The sequence below is a fragment of the Corapipo altera genome, unplaced genomic scaffold (genome assembly GCF_003945725.1).
Source record: "Corapipo altera isolate COAL_440 unplaced genomic scaffold, ASM394572v1 47, whole genome shotgun sequence".
Taxonomy (NCBI): Eukaryota; Metazoa; Chordata; class Aves; order Passeriformes; family Pipridae; genus Corapipo; species Corapipo altera.
The window spans coordinates 10,305,953-10,333,003 of record NW_020884897.1 but is presented as its reverse complement, the minus strand read 5'-3'; the positions used below and the strand labels follow the sequence as shown (position 1 = coordinate 10,333,003).

The 27,051-nt window shown below is 38.2% G+C and overlaps 1 protein-coding gene across 3 annotated transcripts in view; it reads right to left on the bottom strand.

Moving 5' to 3' along the window:
• Positions 1 to 27,051, bottom strand: part of XYLB (xylulokinase) — an 89,376-nt gene that overhangs the window by 55,131 nt on the left and 7,194 nt on the right. For all 3 annotated transcript variants that reach the window (XM_027648508.1, XM_027648507.1, XM_027648506.1), the window contains exons 3-15: positions 26,303 to 26,372; positions 24,810 to 24,890; positions 23,417 to 23,503; positions 22,073 to 22,201; positions 20,911 to 20,976; positions 17,099 to 17,171; positions 11,790 to 11,908; positions 10,549 to 10,630; positions 9,493 to 9,533; positions 8,967 to 9,082; positions 6,793 to 6,908; positions 4,372 to 4,445; positions 2,932 to 3,028 (exon numbers count right to left, since the gene is read on the bottom strand). In XM_027648508.1, the coding sequence (XP_027504309.1) occupies positions 2,932 to 3,028; positions 4,372 to 4,445; positions 6,793 to 6,908; positions 8,967 to 9,082; positions 9,493 to 9,533; positions 10,549 to 10,630; positions 11,790 to 11,908; positions 17,099 to 17,171; positions 20,911 to 20,976; positions 22,073 to 22,201; positions 23,417 to 23,503; positions 24,810 to 24,890; positions 26,303 to 26,314 (1,093 nt within the window). In that variant the 5' untranslated portion in view covers positions 26,315 to 26,372. The remainder of the gene's footprint in view (positions 1 to 2,931; positions 3,029 to 4,371; positions 4,446 to 6,792; positions 6,909 to 8,966; positions 9,083 to 9,492; positions 9,534 to 10,548; positions 10,631 to 11,789; positions 11,909 to 17,098; positions 17,172 to 20,910; positions 20,977 to 22,072; positions 22,202 to 23,416; positions 23,504 to 24,809; positions 24,891 to 26,302; positions 26,373 to 27,051) is intronic.

Sequence of the window (27,051 nt, the reverse complement as noted above, 5' to 3'; positions counted from 1 at the left end):
CCTTATCTGCATGAATCTCTGAATGGGAGGATGTAAACAACAGGGACAGACCAAACTTCACTTGTTTGTTTCTAGATCCAACACTCAGTCCACCTCTTAAGCACATAAGCAAAACAGGATACAGGGTGTTACTGAATGATTTCCCCTGGAATCTGATTGAGAAAGATTAGAGCAATTAGAACAGAGTGACACACACTTTTAAAAGCCTTAAATCACAATTAATGTAAGGTTTAACCTTTCTACTAAGGATCATCTGGTGACTCTGTGCCATTTTCAAAACAAGGCTGACACACACATCCCAACCTCAAAGACAAAATTCATCAGACAGAATCCCCTGCCCTCTACTGGCACCGGGGCTGCACTGAAACCCGAGCACAGGCCTGCAGGCAGCACAAACAGCACCTGAAGAGCTATTTCAAGGGGTATTTTAAACTATTATTTGTAATTTACATAAGATCTATAATGTACCAGACCCAACCAGCTGGGACCGAAACCTCACCTATGAAAGGCTCTTTCAGCATCATTGCACTTCTTCCCACAGCACTAGTGAGACTGAGGATTCAAAATACTGCTCCTGGCAAGATAATACATTCATTAACTGAAAGCAAATTCTAAGGGATTATCTAATGTTTGTCCTGTTCACAGTGCATAACTAAGAACTCTACACGTCGGATTTTTATTTATTTATTTTTACAAAAATTCTCTCTCACGTACGCTGTTGCTTTTCTGATTACAGTCATCCAAACTGCATTTGGCCCAAGAACAGAGAGGCAGGCTCACGGCTGCCAAAATCATTTTTCCAGCACCTTGGTGCCAGAGCTGGAGAAATTCTTAGCCAGGTTTCTGACTCATATGCACCACACAAATCTCAAGGCACCACAGCAAGGCATTTGTTGTGACTGACCATGTCACGCACATGTCTGTTACAGATCACTTTAATAGGTGTCATCATATAACTTTCCAGATCTTGTGAGAAGTTAGTACTGTGTTCTCTCACTGGTCTAAACAAGAGCAACAACAACAAAAAAAAAAAAATTCAAGATTTACACTTCTGTGATTATATTTCTGAATGTAAATCAGCTTGATTCCGGGAAATATCAAAGTAAATTCCCAATGTAGACAAGGCCTAAAAGGAATTGAACAAACACCAGGGTCTTGACTGTGTATTTCATCCAAAAAGTAAATAAGCTTTTAAATCACATTAAAAGGGGAAAAAAACCAGCCTGGAAAAACAGCAGCTATTAAACAAGAGAAAGTCTGGCAATGCCGGAGTAATTCCCACAATGCTCATCCATACCCTGAAATACATTCTGAATACACCCTGTTTTCAGAGCTGTCACACAACAAATGCAGATGTGAGCCTGCCATCACTACACAAATAACAGAGTATGACATTTAAATAATACCACTAAGGAGAAATGGGAGATGCACACAGCCTACACTATGTACAGCAGTTCTTTTTTAAAGCAACTCATCTGTTAAGTTACCAAATAGCTAAAAAACCCTAGGGATGCAGCAAAACAAAAGTATAAACTATTCCAACAAATCTACAGGAGCATAATCCAATCACACTTATCTCCTTTTTACTGTAGGCATCTACAGCATTTTAAAGAAGTATTAATGAAGAGTTCTTAAAGCTTATTAAGCCACATCCTAAAACTAGTTAGATTTTTGGCTGTCCTTCTCACCCTAAATGTATTTACAGATAATTTCTCCCCATTTGTTTCCATGTCAGAGTTGTCTGATATCTTAAATAGCTCTTCTCACACTCTAGTGCTTGTCCAACCCCTGACATTTACAGAATGCAGAGGTGTCCTCTTCAGCCATGAGCTTTCTAGGCTATATAAGCCAAGATTTTGGTACAGGAGAATCTAAGAATGAAGGATAAACAGGCATTTTAAACACAATCTATTTGAAACTCTGCCTGTCTCCATAAATAACCTCCCCAAATAAATACAGTTTCAAGTATATAAGAAAATATATAACAGGAAAACCTTTACAGCGTAAATTTATGAGGTGGTGTTGTCAAGCCTTGTGATTTGTTCCAGTATCTCTATATTTTCTCAACTTTCAGCTCCTGGAGTTCTCTCTTAAAAATAAACAATAAAAGAATTCTATCCTTCATGATTATTGATAAAAGCCTGGAGGTAGGAGTCAAGCAATGTCTTGTGAACGAGGAGGTCAGGATGTAAATAAAAATAATACGATTTTTAAAAATGAAACATTGATTAAAAACCCTCCAGATGAATTAACTCAGTAATTTTAAGATGCCACTGGCTGACACACTGACAGGAAACACCAATAAAACATCTTACAGACTTGATTGTATTCTTTTTGCAGAACTGTACACCTAGTAATGATCTGGTCCCACTTCTATAGGTAAAACACTGGCTGATTTTGTTGTTCCAATGTGCTAAAACCTATTCATATAACAAATTCTAGGAAGTAGAGTCTATTCTTTTCTAAATCACAAGACAAGGAAAGCGCTTCTGCTTTATTAACAGAAAACTGAGGTAATGAGATAAGTGACCAGTTTATGGAAGATCCAGGAACTGAACATGGATTTCAGATTTTCTGAGCTACAGTCTTGTGCTTCAGACAGAGGGCTGGTCTTCCTTTCCCTTAACAAGCTACCAAAGCCCAAACTCTTATTTAAAAATTCCCAATGCAGCTTAGAAACGAGACAGCAAGAATACTTGAAAAAGAAGTTATCTCAAAATTAAACCACTGGTTCTGCCAAAGTTACATCTGCAAAACCTTGCACCCAACACACCATCAATAGTTTTTCCAAGAGACTAATTGAGAATTCATCCCAGTTTCTGTCTCCATCAGGCGGGACAAGAGTCACAACACTGACATTACTGCTGGGGGCTCCCACCTTTGTGTTTGGTCTCCAGTGCCATTAGTTCTGCAGCTGCTCATCATACTTACAGACTTTATACCCCAGCTTTTCAGCATGAATCCTCTTGGCCATGAACTGCCCTTCAATCAACGCTCGTATTTCCACTTCCTTTGGAAAGCCCGAAACCTGTATCAAAGAGGGAATGCATCAACACCTTGCCCAGCCAAGTTGGAGAGTGGTTAAAAACACAAGACAGATTTAAAGTTGATTATCCTTGTCTTCACCCTGAGGTCTTCTTCCATCTAGGTCCCAGTTCTTCAACCATACACACAAGATGGACCTAAAGACTCACGACAGAGAACCCAACCCACTTCCTCGGTGCTGTTGGCAAATCCATCAAACTTGAAATCAATGCACAACAGGAAGAGGTTCTATAGCAAGTTGTAAACCCTTCTCTGTGCATTTCCCAGCACCAAGGGCTGCTTAAGAATTAATATCTCAAAAATATAAAATTAAAGCAAGTGGATAAAATTCAGGTGCATTAAGCAACGTCACAGAAGTTTATACATATTTCTGCCTGCACTGAAGGGAAACCATGTAATCTTTTCATTAATTTAGCTAGTTTCTATATATAACATTTTTCCTGTTCTTTTGTCAACCAGAATATGAGAAAGGTAACAGAAGCTGGAAAATAATGAACTACAAACAAATATAAGGAATATTTCACAAGAAGTTGAGTTTTTCAATGCACTACAGTAAGTGTCTACATCTGTATAACAGCCAGAAGTGATTAAGCATTTATTTAATGGCAAACACTTATGAGACTAGTGCTACACTGCAAACACAAGATTGTATCAATCTCTGTTCACCTACGTGAGGTCTAATCAACTGGGAGTCATGATTGATCAAAGACATCTCTTGAGTCGCAGTATCACCCAGAAAGCCAGACATTAAACAACATCCATTCCACAAAAGAAAAAAAAAGAATTTTCCATAACTGAATTTCTTTTTTATTCCACTTGGATTTGAGCCTGTGTTTACTTTCATACCACTATATAGCTTGTAGGTTACTTCAAGACACACAGGACAGCAAAATGATGTCTTTAGTTTACATACACATTTAGAGCAAGATAAAAGACAAAATATTATAGCCCAAAGTTTCAACACATTCTTATCTGTGCTTCATGAAATTTAGAAGACAAGGACCAAGTCATGTACGTGTACTAAGCTCTCAATAAGCTTAAAGTTAATCCTGTTTCAAAGACAGTGTTGGTTTCAGTAAATCCATGTTTTCCAGTAAAGAAAATATTTTATAAAAAAAACCCATTTAAATTCTAGTTCAGACATTGCACTGTAGATACTCTTAAGCTACAGACCAAATACTTCCTTATAAAAATCATCCCAGGGACTTGCATCAATAACTGGCAACAAGTATTTCAGACAGAAGGGGGGGGGGAAGATAATGGCAAAGATTTGTAACCTTGACATCACTCCTTCAAGGTTTGAGATATCAAATAGATTATTACTACCTTTTGGTTGTCTCTGTTGAATCTGTGAATCCCAACTGCTTCAGGAGTAATTTCCATCACATCAAAGTAGAAACCTGCACCAAGGAACATGAAAGAGTGTCGTGTTTGCTCCCAGCCCGAAGTTGGAATATTATTTCTGCACACAGCTAAAGTGATAGTAAGTGTTTATCATGGATTTGGACATTTGAATCACCAGAGAGCCTGTTTCTTTATTAATTTTAGTCCACACATTTATCAACTTTAACTTCTTAACAACGCTCTGAGGCACATGGTGTAATTCTTGGGGCTCTCCAGTGCAGAGCCAGGAGCTGGATTTCAAAGATGCCCATTGGTCTCTTCCAGCTCAGAATATTCTATGATTCTTTCAGTTTACAAAATGTGGGTCTTCAGCACGTCTGGCTCTAGGCATCCCAACAGTGTAATAAACACCAAGCCCACAAAAGAGGACACATCCACCAGAACTTGCATACATGCAAGTAACATAGATAATACATCACACATAGTAGAAATAGTCTGAGTAGGTCACATGCAAGGGTGAAAGAAGGAAAAAAAACCACACAGAAAAAATGACAAGTTAATAAGAAGAGTACAGGAATATTGGAACACTTCATACACTGGATTAGATTTCATGAGCTTATTAGAGAACATTGGATATTTTAAGTCATGAAGCAGAGCTGGTCTCTGAATAGTTTTGATGAGATCTGAAGAAATGCAGCAATGCTTTGTAGAAAAAACTGTGAAAGAGATTTCTTTTGTGTTAATGGCAAGAAAGGTTGGTAAGAAAAGATATTCAAGAGAGGAGACCAAAAAAAAAAATGAGGACAGAAAAACTGAAGAGAATAGCTAATAAACTGAGGAGAGTTTCTAAGATGCAGACCCTGGAACAAGATTGTGCTGCCCTATGTGCTCTCTGGTTATGAGGCAAAAAAAAACCACCAAAAAATAATTCTGTGCCTTAGCACACATAACCTTTTTGTCTAAACATTCTGAAAACTTGCCAGTAAGCAACACTGTGTGTTAAAGATCTGCAGGTCCTGTCAAGTGATGTATATCCCAAAATTTCCTTTCTGACCCCCAAACCTCTGCAGAGGCATCTCCTCACCCAGCAGGGAGTGCGGGGAACAAGGGATAAAAGGGTGGGTGCATAACCAGTTACACCTTAGCTCTGATTCCCCCAGGCACTCAAATTATGGAGATTGCTGCATTTTTGCATATATACTCAGGGGTTATTCTATCATACAGGTTATTGGGGATGACTTCCATGAAATACCCATTTTATAGAGGATTTAGAGAGGATCCAAGTGAAAATACTATAACACATATTTTAAAACTTTAAGGCCCTGTCCTGGTATCCTTGATATCAGCAACAATATTTTCATCAACTTGCAATTTTTTTAATACTGTCTAAATTGGCTGACTTTGGGATTTTAGAATAATTTCTTCACATTTTCTAAAACACCTGAATTGATTTGTCTTCTCGTGAAAAGAGATTCCTGGTCATTTTAAAACCCCACAGAGATTGGATTTGACAGACAACATAACAGAGTTTCTAAAAATGAAAAATCTAATCACACAGTGTCAATAGGCTGTACCATAAACTCACTCTTCTAAGGAGTAAAAGTCTTCTATAGCTTAAACAGCTACATTTAAAAACTTTACTACCTGCAATGTTTACATTCATTTTATTCATATCAATTCACACCTAGGATGATGGTAATGATTTCAAATCCTGCTCTGCAATGGTTAATTTTAATCTTGATTACATATAAGCTCACCTTTCAATAGCTTATTCCAGAGCTATATAATAGACTTGTAAAATGTTAAACTGTAGGAAAGAAAATAATGTAAAACTTCAAATCCATGGGTTTATTAGTATTTTAAAAATATTTCCATTATCACAATTTTGTTTCATTTCATTCCCTTACCAAAACAAGGAGAAAAACAGGGATAAAACGACTCTGTGACATACACTGGGGAAAATGCAGGAAATCTGGGTATCCCTTGGCATCACTTCTTTGTCAATATGCATGAACAAAATTCTAGAGTTATGACTGAGAAAGAAATAACATGGAGCTACTTAATTCACTTGGTTTGAGTCTTCAGAAAAACAAAGAAACTTTAAAGAAAGCCTCAATCAGAAATTACTAGTTTTAAACATTCTACAGTTAAGATGTTACTAACACCCTTTCAATGACCAAAAAAGTTCCATAAATATAATTATCTCGTTTAGTAAATATTGAAGGAAAATACTATTATGACATTTAGGCTGTAAATACAGCATTTCTAAGTACATATCATGAATTTCCCTTGCTCTAGTGAATTTAATTCTTGGCCTTTATCATCAGTAAAAAGTAGGTACAACACCACTCAAGTATGTGTCTAAGCAAACCCTCAAACTCCCAGTCCTGCTAAGGCTCATACCCAAGTTTCCATTGTTTCCAGCAACGGTTGATGATAAGGCTTTGGAGAATTCATCCCAGGAGCCTGAAGCACAGTCATCTCTGATCCTCTCTCTCATCAGAGAACCATTCTTAAAACTGAAACACACAAACATACCGTATGTATTTTCCAAAACATTTGGCTCCAGATTTTTAAAGTGTTTTGTTCCTTTACTCGATATCAGTGTTCAGATTATCACCTGAATAAAGGTGGCCAAGTTAAGAGATATAATCACTTCATTATGGAAAGAGAGGGAGAAAACAAGATAAGAGAGAAAACAAATATCATGAGATGTTGAGGAACGTAGTGCAGAGATGCTGGTATACACATCTCCACTGAATGAGCTTAGATCCAGTCTAAACCCAGGTCATGCTAAACCCAGCCTAGCTCTGAACAGCTGAGACACCTCCTCAGAGAAGCAGTCTGACACCACGCTCAAAAGCTCACTCTGAGATGGCTCTGCAAGGAGCAGAAAGAGTGTCTCTACATTGCATTTATTGTTTCAGGAACATGGTACCAGTATGGAACCAGCTTGGGTCCAACAAGACTTACGGGGTCTAGCTCTCTGCCAGGATCTGGCAAAGGAAGGGCACAACAGCTGCATCTGCAGGCTGTGGTCCAGAGCCAGTAAACAAACCATGCAGTAAAATATGCATCTCTTCAGTGCTTATGGTCTTTGCATCCTTTATACAGTCACTTTCTTTGTGAATATCACACTCCTGCAAAATACTGCAGCATTGGACTCATACCCAGGGGAAAGCAGTTTGAATACTCTTCAATACAGAGGCATGAGACAAACTCAGTAGGAGAGGCACAGAAATATCCAAAATGAGAGCAAGGAAATTTTTGAACTTGCTTAGTAGCACCAGCTGAAGTTACTTGAGTTTTCTATATAAATACTCTGCCTGGTAGCTCAGGCACTCTTCTTTTACTGAGGGTCCCCTATTAACTCAAATATTCTAGAAATAAAGGGTGCATTGGTGCAAAAAGGAAACTGTCAGGTCAGAAATTAGTAGGCAGGAGGAACAGAAGCTATTAACTCAGCACTGCCCACTCCAACAAACCACGTTAAGCTGCAGCGAAGAACAGCAGTGTAACAATTATTCAGAAAAATGCTTCAATAACTCCTTTCCTGTTACAAGCAGGTTTATATAGCTCTGCTACACAGGAAAAGTAGGGAACATATTGGGTAAAAGAGAAACTCAAATGTAAATTAAAAAACAAACAAACAAGCAAAAATCCAAAACAAAACAAAAAAAACCTGCTAGGAAATCACACTATGAAAGTGAGTAACTTGCAATCCACATCATGCTTTTGAGCTCAATTTCATGGACACTGTTCCCACTGTCATCTACTACTGCACAGGTAAGACTCAACACTACAGCTCAAAGGCAGACTTGGTCTTTGTTGAAGTTTTGAGTTACAAGCATCTACAATCCAGGGGATTTAGACACAAAATTTACCTGTGTCTTACTGGAAAATATTTGCCTAAACACTATGACCTGGTTTGGAAGTTTTAGTCTGGAATACAGTGACTCAGTGAGAGCAAACATAGCTTCAGGCCACCTTTCCACCTACTTGACTGGAGTGGGACCAAACAACTCCCAGATCACAGCAGCCAAGAGCTGCCACGAGGATCATTCTCTCAGCTGGATTTCTTGAGATCTCGCTATTTTCCTCATGCACAGCCCAACACATCCCTGAACAGCACTGATCATACTCCTCTCTGGAAGGGAAACCTTCACCTGCTCCATTTATGTCCTGCCCAGACCACTAGAAGAGCATAGAAGTTGTTATACAGCCTGGTCAGGATTCACACATTTCACATTCTATTTCAGAAGATTTGTTATTCCTGCACATTAAATGTAGTACCTGAGATTCACGGTGAACTGGCTCTACGTATACACAAAAATAATTTCAGCTTTTTATTGCCATGAGAATTCATCCTCCACAACTCTGCAGTTTCAGTTACTCAAATTAAACAATAGGGACACTATAACGTTGATGGAAATGTTTCAGCAGTAGATTGCAATATACCGTAGAGAATGCTGAATGTTCTATTCATTATCATTTTGCAAAAGAAATAAAAAACACTAACACAGAGAAGGAAATATATGCTATTGATCCCAGATGTACAAAAAAATAAACGATACTACCATAAAAGTGCCATATATGTTTGAGAATCAACAGGATTGCAGAGGATATGGCCTTCTAAGGCAGGAGTCGGCTTTTGGATCCACAGAAACAGTGTGTCACTTGTGCCAAGGCTAATCTGGAGGGGAAAAAAAAAAGTAATTGAAGCGTTATCACAATGTGCATGGAAAGCAATACAGAAATTAAATTAAAACCATTTGTTATTACCACTAATTGTTTTTAAATTACGCATTAAGTCAATTGGATTCGTGTCGAAGCTAGCTCTGACTTAGGCTGTCATGCCAGTGAAATACCTACTAGATGGAGACTTAGGTTTTAATGGAGCATTAGTTAAAAACAATCACAAGAGTTTACTTAAAATCTTTCAGGCAGCTTACAGATTGACAGATATAAAACAAGTGCAAATCCAATAAACAGAAAATCAACACTAGCAGGTATATTTAACCGATAACCTACAATTATTTACATTTTTATGTATTTCAAGTATTAGAGGATATGGACAGTTTTCAGGAGCATGTTTTCACTTACTGCAATATCTCCTTCTTGAAGTCTCATCCCTGCCAATGATGCTGAAAGCAAAAAAACCACCAGATAAAAAGGTAGTTCTTTGACTCAATTAAGCCCATTATATGAGAGGTTGTAATACATTGGATTCACCATCCCAAAGTTCAATATAAATGGCAAATATGCTCCCGATGGCCTTGGCCTATACACCATAAAAGATGGGCAAAGCATTTGGGTGAGGGAGGGACTTTTAACAAAATCGAAATGCTCAAGACAACAGACTACAGAACTGCATAATTATCTAATGGTTTAGGTATTCAGGTTTAAAAGAGAGTGGACCCTTGATTAACAACACACTTTAAAGGAGAAACACTCCCACTTCCATCAGACTACTCACATATTTATTGGACTAAGCTGGATTTGAATCTCTAGAAGAAAAAACTGGACTCTTGGAAAATGCAGTTTACCCAACTCCCAGAATATGAATGTAAAATATATCATGATGAAGCCTCCATCATGATTCAGACCTGCATATGTTGCTGTAATATGGGTATTTTATTTTCACAGTCTTGAGAAACAGAAAAATTTGCCCTACATTGAAACACTCTCCAGGATTCAAAAAACTGACCCTAAATTATCACCTTCCCTTGTACTGAGATCTATCAGTCTGACAAAAGGACAGCTTTAACTCTCAGAAAAAGACAATGAGATCCATCTCCACCTTTTAGCTGGAAAAGATACAATGGATTTAATTCATATTTTCTAAGCTAAAATGTTGGCAGCTCATAGTAAGGATAGTTTCTTAGGGGCAGGCAAACAAAAACTGAAACTATCAAGAGGCAAATGAATTCATCCCTGATTACTTGGTAAAAGAGACTTAATTTGTCATACACAGCTCATCCAAGACATCTCCGTCTCAGAAGAACCAGTGATGGAAGGGTGTTGGAAAGAAGAATTAATGCTGATAAACACAATATTCTTTCATTGTAAAGGGAGCATCTAAGAATCAGTGAGATTGATTTGGAATTTTAGTACATACATAACCATATTCACTGAATTTTACACAGTTAATCATCTCACCTGGATTGTCTCCTGTAAATGCTACTATTTTACAGTCTGGGCTAAACCCATAACGCTGACTATAATATGGAGAAATGGTCCCCTAAGGAAAGAAAGAAAGAAAGAGAGGAGAAAAAGCTCAAAAAAACTGGAATGTAATCTTGGAATGTATGACATGATGTGTTACAACATAGAACTGAAAAAAAAATAAATCAGCAGCTACAATAACAATTTTGTGCATTTCAGGTATAAATGAATATTTTAAAAAAATATAACTCACTTTTTTTGTTGTTGTTGAGAACCATACAGAAATACTCCCAGATTAGATATTGAAATAGGCTAGTAAATAGCAGCATTTTAGCTTGGGGTTTTCTCCAGTTATTCACATCAAGTAACATAAACACACCTATCTGTTTTGCACATATACATGAATATTAATACATAGAAATTAGAAATTCAATGCAAACATAAGAGGAAACACAACATCACATCACATCACAAAATGCTGGAATATGACCCCTATTATTTTAGAGGTCAAGAACTGTGTTCTTTTAAGCCATATTTGATAACCATAAAAGCCATAGAGAAAAATTAGGAGAAGAAAACTATATGTACAAGGACATCTATAACGATTTCTTATATCTTCCTCTCCTTTACAGATCAGCACTGAATGCAGAGGGATCAGGTGATGGGTATCTATGCTGGTTTACATGTGCTGGGTAGTAACACTAAACTCATTTAGTCTAGGAAACACGAGGCTTGATTTGATTTCACCATTATGCTACACAAACTGAGGAGCTTTAAATATCCCAAATTATTCACAAAGATTACCTCATTAACTCTACAAACTGTTTAAAACAAGGTCTCTGTAAAGAAATGCAAATATGGGGTTGTGTTTCTGCAGTAATAAACACCCATGCACAGTTCTGCAGTGACCAGGTGCTTGTGGGCATGGGAGGGAACCCCAAAGATTCCAATCATTGGAGCATAAACCAAAAATTCTCTCATCATAGCCCAGGGCATGCACGAATCCAAAGACATCAAAGCTATGGTGGATGCCAGCTAATGATTTCCATGTATGCTCTGGCAGACACATTCACAACACACCTGGAAATATTAAATCAAGAAGCTTTGCTCTGAGGATAGCTGCACATGCACTGTGTCTCTCTGCACACACAAATACACTCCAAGAAATGCTTTTAGCACAGCTCTCAGCACAAAGCCCCAGTTGTTGCTTCTAACTCCTCTAGACAGGCACATACCAGGACTGAATGGGATGGTACAGGGCATCCTAGTCTCTCCTCTAATCCAGGTGCACAAGCATCAAGGCAGGACTTTGACCACACCTTTTCCCAAATCTGCAGCAAGTTCATACCAGAACCTACAAGACAGACCAAAACAGGAAGTGTACAGGATTAAACAAAAAGACAGCACTGTATCAGAAAACTCTGCCAACAGAAAATTTACAGATTTATATTTTACATTCAAAGAGAATGGTTTCAGCTCTTCTAAGCATAAAGGATACTGATAATTCAGCCTCTGGAGAGCTTTCACCCGGAAAAGTAGTAGAAAATGCTTCCCTGATGCACAATGCACTAGACAATTCAGTTATTCCCAAATTAAGAGTAAAAAAAAAAATAATAATAATTATGTCTCCTCATCAACTGTTCCTCAAATCATCCACCTTAGATAAAGACTTCACTACAGTTAACTAAAGATGACGCAGCACTGTGACTTGAAGGCATACTGTGCTCACCTGAGACCTAACAGTGAAGAAATCCCTCCCTGGTTGGGATGGCTTTACACTGCTCCAACCTTTGAGCAGAGAAGCCTATAAGTATCTAAATCCAGGCTAACTAATTTTCCTCCATATCGATGTTTCCCTCTTCAGAGACGACAAAAAAAAAATAAGCTTAGAAGTCAAAAAAAAGCACGAGGACAAATTTTCAAACATAGCCTCTAATTTTGAGATTAGTTTGGAAAGTCCAGTTTTGAATACCAAAGTCGTGATTTTCAGAAATGCTGAACAGCCCAGCTGAAAACTGCGACACCTGCAAGAGGGTAACCTTACAACCTAAATAACTGGTTTGGTCATCTGTTTCCTCAGCAGAATTATTACTACATCTAAGGAAGGACTGTGCAGTTTTGGTTTGGTTTCTCATTGCTTTTTCCTCACTGTTTTATTGCCGGTTTAAAAGTTAATTGAAGTTAGTTAGTGGCCATATCTACATAACTTCCTGAGCACTCCACACCCCTTGCTTACATTTCTAAGATGCGTTTAATTGCACGTTTTATTAGACTTCAAAATCTGTATGTGTTTCTGGTTAGTGCTGCTCAGGGACGTGGTAGTCTTATTCCAGATTAACAGCATTTTCATTTAAAAGACCATTTAGCCCATGACTTATTTATCTCAGAAACATAGGCATATTCTTGGTTGAGCACAGTGGAAAACCTGAAATTTCCATTCAGTACATCTTTAAAATCATAAAGATGGTGAAGTTGATGCCATATGCAGTGCCTGTGGGACAAAACTAGGCTTGTTATGCTGGTAGAGGAAAAAAAGGATGCAGCCCACATCTCAGCCAGCACATCACAAGGTTCCAGCAGTGCTGCTTATACTCTGCAGAAGGGCACATGCCTGCAACACACTCCACACATACACTACTGCTGGTTACACAGCCACGAATGAGCCCACCCTATCGACTCCCAGCAGCCTTTTTTACATAGGCCTAATAACAAGTTTAATAACATTTATAAAGGGATTACACATTTGTGCAGTCCAATCCTAAACTCTACCAGCCAGGTCTGGACCTAGTGCTCCACACAGTGTTGTAAACAGAAAGTGTTGAGCTCTCCAGCTGAGACACAGGAATAATCCAAGCTTCTCTCAGTTCTCTGAGGAGGATCACTCTAAAGAGCTAGATTTAAACCCAGCCATCCCCTTCTTCCAAGGGTAAACTGAGTCTTGCCAAGTTAAACTCAGACCAGAGTCACCGTCTGCACTTCTCAGAGGCAGAGGGTGTAAGCAGCTGCATGTTCAATGTTCTCAGGCACAAGAAGGCTTTCTACAAGGAAATACATAAATCTATAACTTTTCCCAGAAAAGTCTCTAATTTAAAAGGCCAAGAACCCCTTCACCCAATTACAATAATTAGTGAGGAACAGAATCTTTAAATAAATAGGAATTTTACTAGGGAAAATTTTACTTCTTGTTTTCTCTGGATTTTTTTGAAAAAAATCTTCCTGCTCCACACCCTGTAAACCTTGAGAAATATTTAACCAGTATCCTCCAATGCAATTTTGCAAGACATAAGGGCAGCCTCCAATCTTTCCTGCATAAAACAGGAAAATCACTAACCTTTATAACTGAAGGTTTATATTATACCAAAAAAACACTTCAGTTTATTGACTGGTAGATACAGTGGCACAAAGACTTTAATGGGCCCTGAGAAAAGAGAGACGAGCTAATTTCCTCCAACCTCAGAAACTCATTTAAAAGATGTGAAACAACTATTTTAGAAGAACTATTAATCTGTTGGCCTGGATTCATCCTATCCGACTGAGGGCATGAAAATCTCTAGTCATTGGAAAGTAAAAACCAGAGCTGAATGCCCCTTTGATTATATGAGGAGTGATGCACACTGAGCTCCCAACTTTAGGACTCACAGTCACAATCTACACCACAAAGTTTAATATATAAAATTAGTAATAATCTGAGAACTAAGGGAAGAAAACAAACAAAGATCAAAGGCAGCCCTTCCACTTGTCACTCCAAATGGATACCTCACCAGCAGTGAAGGTCAAAAGCCAAGGCCATGGTCTAGTAAGGACTGAGGAAAAGGTCAATATGTGGATGAATAGGATTCTGTATTTCGATGCATACTTTTAGCATAAAATGACCAGGAGTACAATCAGGACTTGCTAATATTTATTACATACAAAAAAGTCTAAGTGCTTGAACACTTGGGGAGATGGGGGAGAATACAAACACTTTCATTACAAGGATGGAAGGATGCAGACTAACTGGTTTTATTAATCAACAAAGTAAAGATCAATATTTGCACATGTTTATAAGCAGGTAAGTGCCTCTGTATTACACCCCTCTGGATTGCTTTCTCAGTGAGCTAAAACCCTGAGCAGTGTAACTGCTGACACCTCACAAGCTACGTTAGGAGTAAGTTCAGGCCACCACACTCCTTTTGAAAAGGCCTTGGTCCAACACATCATTTTTTGATAGAACAACAAAAAACAAGTATGCTAAGCTATGATTTGCCTAAGGCTCTTAGAAAAGCATTTCAAAAGATAAAGCTTCTCTAGGTCAAGAGCTGAATTACTGTTCTTTAAGGTGTCTTCTAAAAGAAACAATGCCCCAAGTGTTCCCAAATGTATCTTAGTTTTAACATCTGCACAATATAAATGAAAATAATTCTTCATTCCACTAGAAGGTAATTTCATTTTTTTTTAAAATAAATCACCCGGTGTGCTCAGCCATTCACAAGGAGTGATTTGAACCATAAGAGATTGGACCTTTAAGAAGAAAAGGAAAAAATCCTGAAACTGAATAGCACATTTCCTACAATAACCTGCGAATTTACAGGGATAAGTTATTGTGCAGAGCTAAACAATTTGACAAGGTCTTTTAAAGATGATATGACCCGAAGTTAAACCTACAGAAATGAAGAATAGGTCTATTATCTGAACATTATTTTGAGAGATGCATTTTAAACTACAATACACAGGTGCAACTTAAAAGATCAAGTGAATGGCAAGAAATTCTAGATGACAAGAAAACAAGTTTTTCAGCTGCATCCAAATAACTACTGCACACACTATACTTATATTTTATTACTGGAATTAGAATTCTCTCTCATTATGTCAACAGAAGAAAGGAATGAATGAGGCAAAATTACAATGCTTGAAAATCTTTTGTCTTGTAAAGAGAACTGTAACTGCTTAGTTCTCTTGTCTTTTTCCACACAATTAATAATCTTACATGCTCTAAACAGGAGATAACATTTATTCAAATTCTGTAAATATCCAGAGATGTAACAGAACAGGTTCTCCTGGAGCTCTTTGAAAAACGTGACACGTTTTCTAAGAAAATTTTCCAATTAAGCAAATTTTAAGTGTTCGTAGTTTAAAATATTCTTGGTTTCAACCACTCAAATTTTCATGTTCCTAAATTGAAGAAGTACAATTTTCCTCCACTTGCTTCCAAATAGAAAAGTAACATTATTTTAAAAAACTCACCTCAGGCCCAAGATATTTTTGATGTGTATAATTTTAAACATTTGAATCAAAATTAACACTTCGCTCTCACTGAAAAATTAAAAGCAACATATTTCTTCACAAAAAAAAGCACCTTGAAGATCTCACCATATCTTCTTGAAATACAGGACATGGAGCTATTCTGTGGGTGGCTGAGCAGCTGAAGTGCTCAGTATTTGGGCCTGCTGAGGAGCAAAGTGCAAATCTCTCAGGAGTTATTGTTGCCAATAATACAACAAAAAAAATAAAATTCACCGGTGAAAATACCTGGCAACAGAGCAGAACCAGAAGACAAAGGTAATAATCTCACAAGTGCCACAAAATAAGCATGGATTGCTTTGCAATTTTTAAGGTCTCAAGTATAACTGGAAGATCTGATATCAAGAAAGTTGTCCATTAGCTAAAATTGAGGTGTCCTGTCTTTTCCTATGAGCTTTGGTGGAACAACAAAGGAGAAAAAATGAGTTGGTCTTAACACATGGGTGCCAACTACATCTCTATAATGCAAAAATTCCTTAGAGAGCCTTGTTATCTAACCTTTCAGCTCTGAAATACATCTTCTTCTAGTTTCAGAGAAGGAATCAAAAATGCTATTTAGAAATAACACCACAGCTCCCAGGAAAGTGGTTTCCTTTGTAATTGCCATTTAAAAGCTGGGTAACTGAGATATCACACAATAGAAAAGAGAGACAGTAGCCTTGTCACTTTTTTGTCTTTGTTACGATGAATAGAGAGATACGGAAGATTTTATTTTTTTTAACTGGGTTTAGTACTTTTTTGCTTCATTTATGCTTTTTTTTCTAGTTCATTTTGAAAATATCCTTCTGTTGAAGAACCACACTCCAGTTAGGCGGGGAAACAATAATCACAATAAATTTCATGTCCACATCCTGTGCAACTCTGAGCTAAACCAGCAAACGCAAGAACTAATGTCAGAACTCTGAAATCTAGCTTAAGAAATCCACAACTTTTTGATGCCTTTAAAAGATATTTCAACATCCCCTTATTACATAAAAAAAAACAATTAAAAAAGCTATGGTTTCATTTAAGAATCTTTTCTGTGGATTCATTTTATAGAAGTGGTAATCACAGTATGATGGGGATAGATGAGCACAGCTGACAGCACTGCCAAAAGAAGCAACAAACTGAAAGGAGTAACTTAGCTTAAAATCTAATATACTTGTCATTGATGTTTAAAGGCTGAAAAAAATAGCAGAAACCTTGTCCCCCTTTTATGTAAGGTGGGGATGGAGAGGAAAATTTCCTACTTAATTGTTACTACGAGGAAAGCCCACATACTTACCATCACTGTAATCAATGGGTGCATAAGTTCCCAGGAAAAGGGAGGCTGCAAAGCTACTAACCAAAGAGATTCTCTGCAAGAAAAAGTGAGAGATAGTGAGTCCCATCAGTATTCACTTCAAAGAAAGTAAATAATTAAGTAATTGAAAGCAGAAAATGTTAATAGATGTTTAATGCTAGGCACAGAAAACACACAAAAATACACCTAGAAGGATTATTCAGTTCTGACTGTCTCAGTAATACAGCAGATATCAATCCAGAAGTAACTGCATTATAAGAGCTGTTAATAGCTTTGCATTCTGAACATGCAAAACACACCTAGTATATTAGCATACTCTGTGTTATCGTTAATTAATTCACAACTTCGTTGTATTACAGAATCTCATTTCAAGGGAAAACACTTTCTAAGGAAAAAAAAAAAAACAAATCACAAAACCACCTGTATGCTGATGACAGGGGAAATGCCCAGAAACCATGCTCTGGTCCACCCCAAGCGCAGGTCTGTAAGTTTTTTAGAAGCTCTGGCAAAGTTCTGCCAGCACCTTTATGTGACTCCTTGCCTTCCTCCCAGCTGAGACCCCAGACCTCCCAGGAATTACTCCCAGGAGATGGTAATAATAGGCTTTAAACTGAACTGCTACCTGCAGCTCTGCCTCAGGGTATGTTCCAACTGCATTAAACTCAGCTGCAGGGCTTCTAATACTGGCCAAAAAATGCCCCAGCCATATGACACAACACAATGATCCAACATGAACTTGCTTCCACTTCACATCTGCCATTTGAACTCTCAAGTTAATCAGCTGCCATCAAGCTTTCTGCATGATCCAGCATTGTCTGTTCCCAAGAAGCTGGCACAGAAGCTGACAAATTCCTTATTCTGTGCTGTGACTAGTTGAGAAGAAATATGATTGTCACCCAATAACTGAACAGAATCCAGTCTCTACTGGTCCAGTGAGTCAGCAGTGACAGGTGTTTTATTAATGGTCACAAACCCACTGCTTCACACAGCATTCAAGGACAGTCCACAGCCAGAGCTCTGAGAGGTGCTTATAATGGCCAGGAAATTTAATGATGCCCTTCATGCTTCTCTCCCCAAGAATATATCACATTTTGCTTAGATAACAAAGGCCTACCTTCTGTGGTGCCCCAGTGGGCACTAGCTGCCTGAAATGGAAGGGAAAAGGATGAAGTTAAACTGTGAATCAGCCAGTTTAGCAAGCTGACCTACAGGAGGAAAAACATCCACCTTCCACATGTCGTTGAGATTGCCAAGCTGCTAACAGCTCAAGTGCTTCTTCTTGAGGGTCCCCAGGAGCAACGCTGGCAGGGAGATATTTTGGACTTGAACACAACATCTTGCATAAGTTTTATTGCTAAAAGGTGCCATCAATGCAACCAACCCTCAAAGACTGAAATTGGCCTGACTAGTTCTCGATTCCACAGACCCATTTCCCCCCATTAACGTATGTTTCTCTAAATTTAGTCTGAAGCTTATGCTCAGACTGTATTAATGTTCTGTTTCATCCCACACCTTACTAGTGTAAAGCTTATACAATGAAAACGTGTAAGAAGAAGAAAAAAAAAAATTAAAAATTAAGCATTCTCACACAAAATATAGATCAACTTTGCAACTCACTTTCTCATGAAATTAACTGTTTCATGCAGGGGTGAGATCTTAAAAAACACAAAAAAATATGATTAATGCTATCAAGAACTGCAGTAATACAGGAGTGGCCTGGCTTCACGGGTCTGGATGTTTGGCATATTCTAATCATAGGACAGGAGTCTTTCTCTCATTTGCATCATTTTTCCATGGAGTTTTTACTTGCTGCAAGCCATGGTATTTCGGTCCCAGCTAGATACAGAGACATCAAACTGAAACAGTAATGGAACTGCAAGTTGATTTCTGAAAATTAAAAATCAGAAGGAAACCAACAAAATTATACAATTAATTTGTACTGATAGAATCAAAGTAACTCCTCAGTGGAAAATGGAAGGCACTTGGCCTTTTTGGATTTCATGAGGTTTGCACAGGCCCACTTCTCCAGCCTGTCCAGGTCCCTCTGGGTGGCATCCCTTCCCTCCAGTGTGTTGACTGCAGAATTGCTGAGGGTGCCTCAATCCCACTGTCCATGTTGTGATAAAGACATTGAACAGCACCAGTGTCAATACGAACCCCCGAGGAAACACACTCTTCACTGGTCTCCACTTGGACATCGATCGCTTGACCCCAACTCTTTGAGTGCAGCCATCCAGCTAATTCCTTACCCACCAAGTGGTCCATTCATCAAATCCATGTCTCTCCAGTTTAGAGACAAGGATGTTGTGTCAAGTATTTTGCACAAATCCAGACAGGTGACATCAGTTGCTCTTCTCTCATCCACCAGTGCTGTAATCCCATCACAGAAGGCACCAAATTTGTCAGGCATGATTTGCCCTTGATGAAGCCATGTTGTCTGTCACCAACCACCTCATTTTCCATGTGCCTCAGCATAATTTCCAGGAGGATCTGCTCCATGTCACACACAGAGTTGAGGCTGACCGGCCTTCCTGTCTCTCCCTTATTTCTCTTTGTAAAAATAGGGGCTATGTTTCCCCTTTTCCAGTCAGTGGGACCTTCACCAGACTGCCACAACTTCTCAAATATGATGGATAGTGGCTTAGCCATTTCATCTGCCAGTTTCCTCAGGACCCACGGACATATCTTATCAGGTCCCATGGACTTGTGCACCTTCAGGTTCCTTAGATGATCTTGAACCTGACCTTCTCCTACCCTGGGTGGTTCTTCATTGTCCCAGGCCCTGCCTTTGCCTTCTGTGACTCAGGTGATGTGCCTGGAGCTCTTGCCAGTGAAGACCAAGGTAAAAAAGTCATTGAGTATCAGGCCTTCTTCATAGCCTGGGTAACCAGGTCTCCCACTTCCCTTCAGAGAGGGCCAACATTTTTCAGTCTTCCTTTCATCACAAACATACCCACAGAAGTTTTTCTTGTTGCCCTCAATGTCCCTGGTCAGATTTCATTTTTTCAGGGCTTTAGCTTTCCTAACCTGATCCCTGACTGCTCAGACAATCTCTCTGTAATCCTTCCAGATCACCTGCCCTTGCCTTCACCCTCTATAGGCTTGCTTTCCGTGTTTGAGTTTGTCCAGGAGCTCCTTGTTCATCCACACAGGCTTTCTGATGTTTTTGCCTGAGTTACTCTTTGTTGGGATGTATCCCTTGAGAGCTTAGAAGAGGTGATTCTTGAATATTAACCAGCTTACAAGAGCTTATATCCTTCCATTCCAGCACTCCAATCACAGGAGCCATCCCGCCGTGTCTCCATGAGGCCAATAGGACGATAACCCTGCAGGTGTGTGCACATCTCTAACTCCTCTTGTTTATACCCCATGTGTTTGCACAGGCATTAAAGCTGGCCCCCCAGTGAAGGAGATTTACTGGCTGATGATGCTCTTCAAGTGCTCTCCTGCCATCCCTCTCCAGGCTCTGGGTATCTATTTTCAGCACTGGCATCAAACTGGTAGAACAGGGATGGATTGAAGTTCCCCTCCCCCAGCAACTTCAGTTTAAAGCTGTGTTCACCAGCTTGACAAATATAACATTCAAAATAGAACTGATGTCTGTTTTTAAACTGCCCAGCTACTAACAATTTAACAAAACAAAAAAAAAATATAATGCTCAATTTCAGGCTTAAATTCAAACACAAGAATCAAAATACTCTTTAGTAAAAAGGTCTGTAAAAACATCCCCACAAAATTAATTTTAGAAGATTTTCGACTGTGTTTGCCAATAAAGGTATTGAAGTTAAGCCAACCTCAGTTTGCTTGTAGACCTCAGGATTCTGGCTGTAAATCTTTGCTATCTGGTTTCCTGTAAAACGCTGAGAAAGAAATGCAAACGCTTAGAAACACAAACCCTAAATGGAGTCAATAATCATTAACTCTGTGTAATGAGTTCAGTACATTGCACTTTGGATATTTAATTTGCCTGATGCATGATGAAAGTCAGTGCACAGCAGGCAATCTGCACTAAACAGTGTATAACACATGGTCTCATTATGAGAATTTTGTTCACCTTTTGAAAAAAAAGGCAAGAGAAAAAGCATTACTACCCCTAGTTTACATTTCAGAAATGACAGTTCAATGGAATGAATCAGACTTATTCTGTGCACAGGAACAAGCACAGTTCAAATACTGCCTTCAAATCCCTGAAAAGCTTTAAGCTATATGATCTATGTACCTGCCTGTGAGGTAGGTGAATTGGGAGCAAAGCAGGAGGTTTCATACTCAAAGCAACAACTCCAGCATAGGCTAAAAATAGCTGTAAGAATTTTTTTTTCATCCAAATATTATATCAAACAATAAAAAAAAAAACTTGTAACATTGAAAGCTAACATTTAACAAGTTAAAAATAAATTGCTACTAGTATGTGAAGTCTAATTTCAACACCAGCCATAAACCTTGCATGACAATTCAAAAACAAAATCATCCATTTGGGGGCTTAAAGCCTTATTCTGTTGAACCAACAGTAAGAGTAGCCAGGTGCTGAAATGCCTCCAGGGAACATTGAAAGGTCAATCTTTAAATTGCAGAAGTAACCTAGAGCAGTGACCCACAAATAGGTGGATGGATTTACCCCAAATAAACCTGTAACACAAACTGGATTGCCATCCCAATGGAAATGTGGCTGCACAAGATGCTCCCAGGGGACAACCAGGCCCTGAGACTGCAAGCAAGGCCACCAACCAGTGCATTTGGGAACCACTAGGCAAATGCTCACTCCAACTGCCTCCTGCAGCAAAATTCCCAGTGTTTGGTTAATTTCACTGCAAAATTTCCACATCTTCCTTTGTGAGATTACTGCAAAAAACTCCCTTTTTCACAGTTAATGGCTGATGGTTACCTGGTGCCCTATGATGGCAGAATTGTTCCCATCACAAGGTTCTGCTGAGGACTTTCTCTCCACTCATTTCTCACCTCATAGGCCCGGGAGCCGGTGATACTCGCCAGGTGCTGGGCTCCCCCCACGGCTTCCTCCAGGGCACTGCACTGGGCAGCTGTGCTGGAATCCATCCATATGGGACTGTTACTGACAGAAAAACACCCCTGTAAAGAACAATGTTCTTTATTAGTAAGTCTGATCTCTGAGAAATCCCCACTAGAATAATAAAAATAGAGCAGCCGTACGTTATCAGCTCACTGCTCAGTTCTCTGAGATGCCTTCTGGTTTCCTCTTGATAATTACAAAAAGTAGATATTGGGCAGCACGTTAGTCAGTGGTGAAAAGTTCAACCCAAACTTTGCATCAGAGGAAAACAACAGGCTTTTTCTGCTGTTACTTCACAGCCCCTGCAGCACGATGTCTCAGTAGACTCCTCCAGTAGCCAAAACCCCAGCCCCTTTTTGGACTCCTCTCCAAACAATTAGATTGTCTTTCCACAGCTCCACTAAATTTCTCTTTAATGACTGGCATAATCATTTGGAAATACAACTGAGACTTAGTACATCACCAGAGAGTATTTTAATCCCATTTCCATGAGCAATGGATGAGATAGTTCCAAAACTAATCATTTAATACATTGGTTACACAAAAGTCTCCCTTTCAACATACAACTGACCTTAATGACCATGAAGCAAAGAAGGTAAGGGTCTTCCAGAAGAAAGTTGGTTCCTCCCTATTATTCTTTTTAAATAAAAGTTTGCCGATCACACACAAACAAAATGTTGGGGTTCAACAATGTACTTGTTAGGAGTTTGTATCCACAGAGCATTACACTTCCATCCTTTCAGAGTAAGTGTAAACTGGGCTATTTATTTTTTTTACATATATATATATATATAAAATATATATTATATATATAATAAATATATATTATTTTTATACATATATAATCTAATGAAATCACAAGCACTGAAAGTAAACTCAGGTACAATAGTCTTTTTCATAAAAATTTTTGGTCAATACAAATATATATATATATATACACATATATATATACACACAAAAAATTAAGTATTTACAGGTTGTTTACAAAAAGATTACGTTTCCTAAAAGAACAAACAGGCTGTTACTCTAACACAGAAATATTCTGGGACACCCACTGGCACCTGTAAGCGTTTAAAGAAGAATATACTGTCATACAGAAGAAAATAAAATGTCAAAAGCCCTGGAGCTGAAGGAATAACTACTACATTTCATTTATGCTGAAGGGGCATGAGACTCAGCCAAACAGGAGGAAAGGTTTGCAAGGAGAAAAGCAATGTGTAAGCATCAGAAAAAGGACAGTGTAGCTCTCCCTTCAGAGATTTTGTGCACATTACCTTTAATGACTGATGTAAAGGCAATTCAGATGATGCATTCTTTAAAATTTGGATGCTTCCTTTTTTCCAGTACACACTCCCATGTTGCTGTAGGAGATACAAAAGCAGAAGTTGGAGATGTTCTCCCAAACAGAAGTTGCAGATGCCCTCCCAAGCTGCAAAGTTCATATCCTGATCTGAATTTTGAACTTGAGAGACAAGAGAACTCTCTTCAAACTAGGACCAAAAAATGCACCTTTTCAAATCAAGTGTGTCATTAAAAGACTCTAAGATTGAGCAAACCATGTACTAAACCAGAATATTATTTTTAACTACTGAAAACTCTAGTGGGAACTGTTACTATACTGCTAATGGCATTAGATACTTCTTTGAAGGCTCCAAGTTGTAGCCAGGGCTCAAAGTCAAGACTTAGTTCTCTGCTACTTCAGCACAGCTCCCTGATTCATCAGTGACATGCCTACCCACCTTGTTGGAGGCTGGCTAAAATAAAGGGAATACAGGCAATCTGGAAATAAATTTCTTTTTTTCACTTGAGTAAGCTGAGGTTACTTGTCAGTCCCTCACTTCTGTTCCACTGAAGAATTCACAACAGAGACCTTCATACCAGCTACAATTTTCAGACACTTTGCTCAGACTTTCAGCTGCCATCTATGAAATGTGGAGATCAAAGCAACAGTTTTGATTAATTAATGCCAGATAAACTAAGATGAATAACCTGTACCTCGCATGTCAGAATTAACTATCGCTTTGATGCTGTTCTCATCCTGGATATCACCTGTGAAATGCTGTTTCACCAGAGAACCAGCAGACTGGCTCACTGACTAAATGTCAGGGTAGGTTTTATAAATCCCAAGAAAAGACATTATGCACTACAGGCTAAATCATGGCAGCATCTTTGCCATTTCTGCCTCAAAGACTCATATTGTTTGGGTTTTGTTGTTCTCAGTAAGATCTCCTTTCTAGCCAGTGAAAAACTCTGCTCAAGAGGATGTTAATATGCTTTTAGCAAACTGTGTTCCCCACTGTTTTTTCTACCCCATTTTCCACAAGCACCTGGATCTGCTGAAGTTCAAAATGATCCCTGTCATTTCAGAATCTGTATGCACAAAGAATTAAAACAACAGGAAACCAAGTACTTATGCACTACACTGATCTAAACAACTGCACTGTAAACCTCATCCTCCACTCCCACTATCTTGTAATGATTGCTCTGTGTGCTTCAGGTGTCAAGCTGCCCTGAGAAATGTGTCTGTGAACAGTTACACAGAAGCTTTTTTCTTAATTTATGCCATTATGGTCTTCTGAAATACAATTATTTAAATTAAATTTATCACTGTACCTTATACTATACTGAAGAAATGCAGTAAGACTGATTTTTAATTTATAAACTAACCTGGCCAGCACCAGACAAAGCTCTGACTTGAGAAAAGTTAAAGCCTGAAGACTTCATCTTTTCCAAGATCCTATCCAGGGCCTAAAACAGAAAAATAGAATCAAGAATGATTGTAACGAGCTATCAAATTATGCATACTCACAATCTGGAATTAAACAATAAATTCATGTCATCACTGATAAGAGTTCATTGGCAGATAATGAGAAATTAGCTAATGACTATAGACTTCTCAAGAAGTTGCATAAATTAATTTATTAAGTAAGAGTCCATAAAGGAAAAAATTGAGTCACACAGGGGAAAAATAAGGTCTTTAAAGAAGCTGAATCACAAAGATCCATTCTTTGAAATCTAAATAAGAGGCAAGAGTTAAAGAATTCCAATTCATTAAAAAGCACTTTCAAGAGTGCCAGACACAAAGCAGGATTATCTTTTTCTGTTCCTACTTTTGGAAATCTCTGAAATCTTAACAGGGTGAATCCTGCACTCCATCCTACAAGACATGAGTAACCTCAATACCACTACCTCCAGTATCAGCTAACTCACAGATTCTTTAATATAAGGCCAATTCAAGTGAAGTTCATTCTTGCCTGAAGAGCTTCATTTTTCTGAAGTTTAAAATCAAAAATTAATTTATATTTACATAGTTTCACTTAGATCACCATTTCCCTGACTGTCTGGACAAACAGGGCACTGCAAGACTTCCAAAGAAACATCATATACCTATATCATCATACTATTAATTTTATAATTACAACTGCTGTAATTTTATAATTACAACTGCTCCTCTTCATTGTGGCTTAAAAGACCAACCGCAAGCAAATTTACCAAACCTTTGTCAACTACTGTGGATCACAGTATTTCTGTGGCTTGGGTAGCTGGGGGTTCTGTGACCTTTCAAATATTTTAACTATTGAAATGCCCTTAGCAAGACAGATTTACATAGTACCATGTGAGAGCAAGTGTTGCAGACTCTGCACCGAAGCAAGGAAGGCCCTGTTTTAAAACAGAAAAGAATGCTGTACTTCAAAATAAACATCAGTCAAAGTGACTGGGAATCACTTTCACTGTCTACCAGTTGTGACATCAATTGGTTAGCAGAGCTTATTCTAAAAAAAAAAAAAACCAGTTTAGGTAACCTGGATGCTACAAAAACACAGATTTAAGCCAGGTAAAGTAACAGCTGCCCCTTTAGTGTACAAAGAAAAAAGAGGGAAAATGAGGGAAAGTCATGAAGGTATTTCTCATACACAGAGTGCTGGAACAGTAGAGAGTGAAGAAACAAACAAAAAAAAAATCAAACTGTTAGCAACTTCCACTTTTTGTTGATAGCATTACTATTTGCATACCAAAGACACAGAATAACACTTAAAAGAAACGGAATATAAGGAAAAGAACTATGTTGATTTGAGTGATGAATTTCACTACTGCTCAGAATAAATTTCCATTTCTGTAACAGCAAAGAAGAAGGTGAACTATATAAAACTTTTTCATACCTTGACCCACATGAGCACAGGAGAAGTGACTGTCAGTCTGTCACTGTGAATATAGACTCCACCTTGAGTCCTACAGAAAAACAGAATTTTCTCTTGGTAAATTCTGTTTTGTTTTTTTTTCCCTGACAAGCAAAGTTCTTCAAGATTATTAATGACCAAAGAGAATTTGCAAGGGTTTTTTTTTTTTTATGTTATGAGAAAGGATCAGTGTTTGAAACATGAAAAAGTAAAAGCCAGATCCTAGGAGGTGACATGTTTGACCCAATTGTAAAGTAAATAATTTTCAAAGAAAGGCCCTGATCTTGAATTAAGGTCTGAGATAGAGCCCAGTGCTGATACTACTCATTGCCTCCGTGTAATTCGTGGTTATTTCTGACTGTCACCATTTTTGAATTGAACCTCAAAAAGGAAGTTTAACTTTTGCTGTTAAACCATCAAGTAAATAAATGTACTTTATTGAAACTTGTGACTGGAGGATGACATTTGTCAATTCTAGTCTATTGCTGAAGTAAACAAATACTGTCATCCTACATTTTATTGTGGGATTTGGAACAACTCAATTTGTCTCCAAATGTCTTTTAGACATTCTCCTCATGTAATTTTCTTGCTGTTAGGAGAGCACTCTGCCCTGACACAAAGGCAGTGCTTACTTTCATGTCCCAAAAAAATCAAGTCATACCCATGAGTCTGAAGTTCCCAAAAAAGAAAAAAAAATGGTTTATTTATATGTAATACTTTGGGGTGTATTT